The sequence below is a fragment of the Pecten maximus genome, chromosome 10 (genome assembly GCF_902652985.1).
Source record: "Pecten maximus chromosome 10, xPecMax1.1, whole genome shotgun sequence".
Classification (NCBI taxonomy): domain Eukaryota; kingdom Metazoa; phylum Mollusca; class Bivalvia; order Pectinida; family Pectinidae; genus Pecten; species Pecten maximus.
The window spans coordinates 41088041-41097796 of record NC_047024.1 but is presented as its reverse complement, the minus strand read 5'-3'; the positions used below and the strand labels follow the sequence as shown (position 1 = coordinate 41097796).

The following is a 9756-nucleotide window of genomic DNA, read 5'->3' as shown; positions in this document are numbered from 1 at the left end:
TACTCACGATACAAAAGCAGACTAAAATCCACAGTGTGTATACAACATGATAGCTTTGTTACCCCAATTAATTCCATAAGGATTATTACAGAGAGAGTCATACTGGACATATTACATAGGGATATGTGCCCTCATACCCAGTATCGTATACATACCAGGAAAGCGGTGAAAATAAAGAATGTATTTACTTAAGAAAGAAAATTTTAAACAGGTAAATATAACAATAAAACGCTTGGCGCCATTTTTTTTTATCTGTCACCCATATTGCATTTATATTGTCAATTGATATAATCTAACAAACGTTTAATTGTTAATTAACTTAAGGTTTCTGGAGTACTAACTTCTGGTTTGTTCGGTTCTAACATATTGTTTGACACACAGTTTTAAGATTGGGGGGGGGGGGGGGGGGGGGGGGGGGGGGGGGGGGGGGGGCGCACTAACTTAAAGTTTAATGCACATAAAGTTAGAGTTTGTGGGTATTAGCTATATGTGCTATGACTGGGGCATTGTAGCACACTAACTTGCGGCCTACAAAATTAGAGTTTCTGGCGTACAATCACAGACTTGGGGATGTAATAATGGTTTGTGGGACACTAACTTGTGGTCTTCAAATGAAGGATTTCTGGTGTTCAATCTTAGGTTTATGGCATAGTAAATTAAGGTTAGTGTCATACTAACGTTTGGTTTGTGGCGTTATAACGTTTGGTCTTTTTATTGCATTTTAGGTGATGTTATGGATGCTGAGGAGAACTTGTGTCCCCCAGGAAAATCTCCTCAACTTATGGAATACAAATGCTGTATTTACTGTCCAGAACATGAAAAAGTAGCTGGCTGTGGTAAGTATAAGATTACACTGGCATGCCACTGTTTATCGACCTGTACAGGGATTTATTCCAAACTCTTAAAGGGATAGGATCTCCTCAGAAAAAACATGGCCCGTTTTTATTGATATAAATGTACAATGTGTAATGTTAAAACGTATTGAAGTTTAATTTACCTTGAATATTTTTGCAAGTTGAAAATCGGTTGGTCATGTCTCAAGTGAAATAAGCAGTTAAATGGCGATCATTAGGGTCATGTCTCAAGCGAAATGAACAGCAAACTGGCTATCAATAGAGTCATATCCCTGGTGTGTATCAATTAAATGGCTACCATGCCTGTCGTCACAACGGAAATGAGCAGTTTAATGGCTGCCCGAAAAGTCATGCCCAAAGGAACTAAACATTTTTTTCCCTTTCTGAATTAATTTTGTAATGTTGTATACACTCAGCTGTGTTTGAAAAATGTATTGGCATTTCATTGAGGTAAGGGATATTTTAAAAGATTATAACTAGCACATCCATCCTGTTTCTCTAGCAAAACCTTGGGGTGCGCTTATAGGGTGTACTTATTAGATAATTTGCATGTAACTTTTGAAGAATATTTTTTGAGACTTATTGCAACATCAACGTTATATTAATGAGACTTTCATTGGAAACTATAGCAAGGCAATGTATCTTAAATCGCGTCAATTGCAAGCCACTATTTTTAATGATGATTCTAAATACCTGAATCCTAACTTGAAAACATTATTGATAATAAAACAGATAATGAAGAGGAACACGCGATGAAATCAGTCAAAAATGAAATGGATTATACAATACTTTTGGATTCCTCACATATCCTTATACTAATCACATCTAATGTATTGTGCGGAGGAAACACGAAAAGTTCTGATTCATTAATAGCTTTTAAGGAACAGCCTTGGCGAGCTAAAAAGAACAGTCTGCCATATTGTAAAAAAAAAAAAACTTTACTGGAATAATTCCTGAGATGAAGGAATAACATAGCAAAGTCACCAATGATTAAGCAAACATGAAACATTTATAAATGTCAGTTAACATCGGAAATTGATAAAATATTTGCTTGTAGCATTAAGACTGTTTAACCGAATACTTCCAGTTCCTGGTCGATTACAAATATCTTAGATTGTGCCTTTAGTGTAAGTATAATATACCAACATTACAAAGTTATGACATGCCAACGGGAAATGCTCATATTTAAAAGCCTTCATTCCATAAATTTCGTAACATTGATGTCAAATACTGTATAACATAAAACATGCAACAATACTATAGTAATATTACATACAACACTGTTTGTTGTATTTATGTCCGTGGTTCCATAGCAACACAACGAAAGTTTCATGTTATACAGTAACTCAAAACAAGCATAAGATACTTGAAGTTATGTGTGTATTTTGGTTTTGGTTTTGTGCCTGTTGTCGACTTACTGAACCTTATACGTAGCATACGTACACTGTAGCTCTATTCGATATCGATGTCAATTTATTAATGTAAATTATTCTTGTTTAACTACATTTAATTATACTTGATGTTTCAATATCTATATTTTTATTAGGCCAACAACTGCCACCATCGACATTTAAAGTATCAAGTTTTGACACTTTAATTTTAAAAGATAAACTATATTGACTTTGAACACCTCGATCAAGCATTTAGTCGGTTTAAATGCGGCGGCTCTGGCTGTCTGTGATCGATAGCTAGTGGTAAGCTGCACAGGTATGATACCTAATTATGATATTAATTATGATAAGTCGAGTTTTCACCATTTGGCTAGATAATTACCTCGCCAAATTTAAGTGGCGACAGGGATATACTATCATATATGCCACTGAGGTTGACAAGTATTTCTTGTTAAATAACTTTTCAACTGTTCGGGGATCCAGGCTTGTTCGACTGCACACGATACTCTTAGTTACTCTTAAAGCTATATGGGAATCCACGTCTGCTTGTCTATAGAAGCTTCTTTTTATTACAGAGCCTTAAAATGTAAAAGAATCAACACCCACTTATCTATATACGTTACTGTTTGTTACAGAACCTTACAACTGTACGGAAATCAATGCCTGCTTGTCTATAAACGATCGACCTCGGCGCATTCGTTTGATTCTTACCAAAAAGAACATCGCCACCCTTCCAAATAACGTGTTCAATGGAGTATCGAAAGTTACTGATCTGAATCTGTCCAAAAATATCATTCAAGTGCTTCCTCATAACGTGTTCAATGGATTGACAAAACTTACGATGCTTGATTTGGGATATGGTAAGATATCGGTTCTACCAGCCAATCTTTTCAATGGACTTTCTAGACTCACTCATCTTTACTTGGATGCAAATAAGATTACAGTGCTTCCTCAAAACGTATTCAATGGACTATCTAATCTTACTCATCTTTACTTGGATAGAAACAGGATCACGGTTCTTTCTCACAACGTGTTCAAAGGACTCTCTAAACTAACTCATCTTTACTTGAGCCGGAAAACAACATTACGGTTCTTCCTCACAAAGTGTTCAAAGGACTCTCTAAACTAACTCATCTTTACTTGAGCGGAAACAACATTACGATGCCTCCTCACAACCTGTTCGAAGGACTGCCGGAGCTTACCGTACTAATTTTTGGATCGAATAGGTTATCGATTCTCCCGTCCAACATATTCAATGGACTATCTAACTTAACCCAACTAACTCTGTGGTACAACAGAATCAAATATCTCCCCTTCAATTTGCTTGATGGGTTGTCGGAACTTAAGGTTATTCATTTAGGTATAAATGAAATCGCCACTCTTCCTTATAATATTTTCCATGGGCGTTCAGAGCTTATCAGCATATTTCTGAACAACAATAAAATCACAATTGTTCCATACAACCTGTTCCATGGACTGCATCGCCTTCAGTATCTCGATATATCGGACAATAAGATAGCAGTTATTCCATTTGATCTGTTCATGGGGCTGTCAAATCTCATTTACCTACATATGCACAGCAATGGAATCACTGTTCTCCCATCCAATGTTTTCTCTGGAATGGTTATAGATGATCAACGATTTCTTAGCCATGATGAATTAACAGTCCAATCTATGCCTTTTAACATTCAAGTTCTAGACTTGTCAAACAATAAATTGACACATTTACCACGTTTACCCAGGAATCTGTCAGATTTGAATGTCGTCGGTAATAAATTAGAAGTAATACAACATATGTTTAAGGGTTTAGATAACTTAAATAAGTTGTACACTGATGTTCCGTTTATGTGCTGTGTTAAGCCTCCGTCAGTTGAAGACAATAACTGTATGAAAACGAAATTTCCGTTATGGATGTGTTTTAGACACGTTACTGATACTAATAAATGTAAATCAAAAAGTGATGTGATATCCTCATGTTTTACCCTGATAAGTTCGACAGTATTAAAAGTTTGCCTTTGGATTATTGGAATTTGTGCTTTAATTGGAAACCTAACCGTCATAATCTACAGACTGTTCATCGACAAAGATAATATTACTAAAAGTTATTCATTCTTCACTCTGAATTTAGCTGTGTCAGATTTACTCATGGGTATCTACCTACTGATAATAGGTGTTGTGGGTGCGTATTACGAAGGTGTATACGCCTGGAATGATCAGAAATGGAGAAACAGTATCTTATGTACCACGGCAGGTATATTATCTAGTATATCCAGCGAGATGTCGACCTTCCTCATTCTGATGGTGACGGTAGACAGACTTATTGTCATCATGTTCCCTCTGTCCCGTCTCTCCCAAAGGAGTATCACATGGAAACACGCTTTAGTTGTCTCATTGATATTATGGATTGTTGCTGTCATACTTGGTATTATCCCTGTTGTTACTCTGCAGTCCTACTTCAAAGGAGAATTCTACTCTCAATCGAGTGTTTGTCTGGCCTTGCCTCTTAAAGGAGATGCGCGCCCGGGGACTGAATATTCCTTTGCTGTCTTTGTCTGCCTCAACAGCATCGTATTTCTTATAATTGTAGTATGTCAAATTTGTATTTGCAAAAGTTTGAGGAGAAGTGGTCGTCGCAGTGCCTCTTCGCAGAATCGTCAAAGAGAGATTACTGTAGCAACGACTCTGTTCTTTGTGGTGGCGACAGACTTTTGTTGCTGGTTCCCTGTTGGTGTCATGGGTAGGTGTCCGAAATGATGTCTCTTTTGATTCGCATAATATGGACCCTCATCCGATTAGATAATAAATATTTTTTCATTTGATAGTTAATACCAAAAAAATGGATGTCATGGGTAGGTGTCCGAAATGATATCTCTTTTGATTCGCATAATATGGACCCGCATCTGATTAGATAATAAATAATTTTTCATTTGATAGTTAATACCAAAAGAATGGATGTCATTTGTAGGTTTCCGAAATGATGTCCTTTTTAGCATCGCATAACATGGATCCGCCTCCGAATACATAATAAATACCCTTTCATTTGTTGTTCAATAACGGAAGAATGGACCAATTAAGTTAATGACTTAAATACTTCATCATAGTTTATGATTGTCTAAATAAAAACCTTAAAAATTAGCTATTTTAACAAATAAGTTCACTGATATATAACTTACACAAATGTCTATTTTTCGTTCCTAAGGTGTCGTATCACGGTTTGGAATTGAAATACCTGACTGGGTGTATGCCTGGGTGATGGTGTTTGTGCTACCTATCAATGCCGCCATCAATCCGTTTCTTTATACTGCTACAGCTGTGTGGAGGGGGAGACGGAAGGTGAGTTTATATTGTCCCTATATGTCCTACTCGCCTTATTCCATTCCGCGGTGGCCGAGTGGTTAAGGTGTACCGACACTTTAACGCTAGCCTTCCACCTCTGGGTTGCGAGTTCGAAACCTACGTGGGGCAGTTGCCAGGTACTGACCGTAGGCCGGTGGTTTTTCTCCGGGTACTCCGGCTTTCCTCCACCTCCAAACCTGGCACGTCCTTAAATGACCCTGGCTGTTAATAGGACGTTAAACAAAAACAAACCAAACAAACCAAATCCATTCGTAAATGTAATATTAGATTCTGGATTATCTGATATTCATTTTATAATCTAAACGGTAGGTCTTCCTCAGGGATTCTAGTAAACATTTTGGTATAAATCACAGTCGAATTTGATGGTGACATAGAGTTATGAAAGATGCAGTTTTATGGTCATCATCGTGGTCTCATTGAGCTTAATAATTTCCTTGAGTATGTAAAGTTAGATGTGTTCGATAGACGTGCCCGTATGTTCCATTGATTGTATCCCGCTATCATTTTGAGTATATCACCTTGACTAGATTTGTCATTGATTTGCATTTTAGGTTTCGACAATGAAACAGATGACGTTTACACTTCTAGGCAATTTGGCCTCTTTAATTAGTAGTTTTTAAAATGTAGTTTTAAGTTTTTTTTGTTATAATTCTGTTATAATTCTACTAACTTTAAGATGATTTTTGTGTAACTACAGAAATGAAAGCAGACGACGGTGCTGCGAGTTCTCCATACAAACGGCGCCATTATTAAGACAGAGACCACATATGGAGAATAATCAACACCAGTGGTCAACAGTGTCCTTAAGATATCAGACAACGTCCATCAGTGGTACAGACAGCGTCTGTCAGTGGTCCGACAATATCCATCATTGGTCATACAGAGTTCTTCAGTGGTCAGACAGCGTACGTTAGTGGTCATACCGGGTCCATCAGTGCGTTAGTGGTCTGGCAGCGGCCACCAGTGGTCAGACAGCGTTTATCAGTGATCAGACAGCGTACGTTAATGGTCAGACAGCGTACGTTAGTGGTCAGACAGCGTCCATAAGATGATAATTAACATACGTACTATAACATCACAGTGAATATTGTTTGATTCTCTTGGTTGCGTTTGCCAAAGCTGTTGTCACAATAAAACAACATTATTTTGTAAATACTTCAACAAAACATCCACAAGAGTAAGAGTTGTAATATGTACATGTATATACGGCCGGCCAGACAAGTTACAGCTATTACCAATCAAACAGCTAAAAATAAAAAATAAGAGATACATTTAACACTTCTCTTGGTCTGAATATTGAATTTGCTTAGAGACATTTCTGAACAATAACAATAATTGCATTTCTTTTTTATTTATTTGATATATATTTCAAAGTTAGATGTGTGCATGTTTATACAATATAAGAAAAGGTGATACATATATTAAATGTTATATCAATTTGTATATTCTGTCTTTTTTGATAATTATCTAAAATAAAGCGACATGACGGTGAAACATTTTGTACTTTTTTCATTATTATTATTTCACGTACATATCCAGTATAACATCTTATGAAAATGACAATACAATTTCGCTGAAGATGTGTTCATTTAGATGTGAATTAATAAAAAAAATAAAGCAAAAATAAAAAAAACAAAACAACAAAAACAAAATTTAAAAACTTAAAAATGTGGTATACACAGTAGAAAAGGCCCAATTGCACAAATGCTCAAGTCCCTTTGGTCTGCTTTATTACCGGATCATGGTACCTTTTATTGAACATTTGACTTTTATATAGAGTCTGACGAAAACATATCCATAAGTTCATTGGTTATATTGTTCTCATTAATAACTGCAGATTTATTGTAAAAAAAAAAGCTGCTTAGGTGTTGAAAGAAAAATTCCGACTTGACACAACTATTAGGCCATATTCCGGCACAGATATTGCTACTTATATCTGAATCAGTTTTACCTACGAATGTGCATAATGTATTTGTAATTCTATCATAGGAAAATATCAAATTATTTATCATCCTTCAGCAGAGGTAAATTCTCTTTGAAAGACTCGTATTTAGCAAATTTAATCATTAACGTTATTATTTGTTAAATTAAAAAAATAAATAAAGCACGTGGTAGGGAACAGAATGAAATAAAGTTTCATTATATACATACAGTAAAACACGACTACCGGTTGAAATCAAACATTTTATTAATGTCAATATGTTTGTGGAAAACCTTAGGTAAAGGGCGATTTTTTTTGTATTAAGAAAATAGCTCATGTATTATGATATACATAAAAAAATGTACACTATAATTGGTAGTACATTCAGGCTTCACATTTGTTAAAACTAAAATAAATAAATTGGTTCCGGATTTTAAATTTCCGGATTTTCCGAAAGATTGTTTACACCGGAAATTTAGTTTAGCCTACAGCAACAAACGGAAGCTAATAGTCAAGGTAAGATAGCGGGAAAACTTAATGTACAACATGTGTCAAAGCAAGATTAATTCTGTCTTTGCGATAGAGATATTTGATTTCAAATAGGTTTCAGAAAAAAAAAATTGTGAGGAGAATTGTGTCATTTTGGGTCAAATATCATAATATTTTGCAATTTTGAAGCAATTTTGAAGTTGTTACCATGGTATTTAAAGCTCTAAAAACACAGAAAAATAAGAATTGGGCATTTTTACTGTACACGGCTACCTTAGCAAAACGTCGGGTTATGACTTTTGCAACAACAGCACTCGCTTTGATTCGATAATGTGCAAGATCAAGAGCAATTTGACGAGTTTTTATTCTTATTTGAGAAATGTGCCAGTGCATTATTATATTAATCGCTAAAATCTGAAAATAATTTTCCTATTTTTGGTCACAATAATACGGAAGTATAGAGGGGACATGTGGAAACATTTTTTTATCTCGTGCGCACGACATAAAATTTATTTTTCCTCAATAATTATGTCGTGCGCACGAGATAGTTATGTCATGCGCACGACTTAATATTTATTTTTCCTCAATAATTATGTCGTGCGCACGACTTAATTTTTTTCCTCAATAATTATGTCGTGCGCACGAGATAGTTATGTCGTGCGCACGACATAAAATTTATTTTTCCTCAATAATTATGTCGTGAGCACGAGATAGTTATGTCGTGCGCACGACTTAATATTTATTTTTCCTCAATAATTAATTAATAATTAATTCCTCAGTAATTAAGTCGTGCGCACGACATACTAAGTCGTGCGCACGACATAATTATCTCGTGCTCACGACATAATTATGCCGTGCACACGACATAATTATGGAGGAAAAATAATTTTATTTTTTTTAATTTATGTATTCTGTTTTTTGTTTTAGAGTAACTACCTTTGATGTCATGAAGTCTAGTTTAGATAATATGGGCACATCTATGCTCACGCATAATGGGTGATAGAGGAAAGAATCTGACACCAGATCACAAACGTTTGATTATGGAAGCATAAAGAAAAAGGCGTTGGTGGTAAAGTATACAAAACAGGCATTAACATATCTACTTTGTGTCATTCTTTGAAGAGGGATACAAAACAGAAAAATACCAGTTTGTTTACTCAGGGGGATCTTGATCTGTCGATCAATTTCATATTAAAATGTTCAGGGCAAATTATTGAAAGGTAACATACATGTAGTTTCAAGTGAGCGGAATTTCGGTTTAAAATTTTCGACAGTATTTGAATCTTCCTGGTCTCGATTGTAGATCCTCTCCATCAGGTTTTGACCAATGTCTTTCAAACTTCGTTCAGTTTGCTCTAACATGAAATTGAACTTTCTCATTGACATTTTCATCAGACAATTAATGCTTGATTTCTGTTCCTTTATTCAATTGGAAACAATGACATATTTCTTGTTTGACCTTCAACGAGCATATAGTTATCCCACTAGCATCAGATGGTTGGCTATTCAAATCGTTCTGCGTCCGTGGTCATTTATCGTACGTCCTTCCGTCTGTAAACATTCCTTGCTATCACTATTTGTTGACAACATTTGAACTTCAAATGAGCGATTGGGGAATGGTGTAACTACAGTATAATAAGACGAAGTAAATTGAATACTTGCGTGAGACCTTTAGCGCGGGATTTCAAAATCACGGATACGTTGTCATAACTATTTTGCCAAATTGTAAGCACATAGTAATAAT

The 9756-nt window shown here is 35.5% G+C and overlaps 1 protein-coding gene across 1 annotated transcript; it reads left to right on the top strand.

The window, feature by feature from the left end:
- The first annotated feature begins 733 nt into the window (after positions 1-733).
- Positions 734-8954, top strand: LOC117336711 (G-protein coupled receptor GRL101-like). Its single transcript, XM_033897323.1, has 5 exons — positions 734-836; positions 2881-3105; positions 4374-4982; positions 5445-5578; positions 8940-8954. Exons 1-5 carry the CDS (start codon positions 734-736, stop codon positions 8952-8954), a joined length of 1086 nt encoding a protein of 361 aa, XP_033753214.1.
- The last annotated feature ends 802 nt before the right edge of the window (positions 8955-9756 follow it).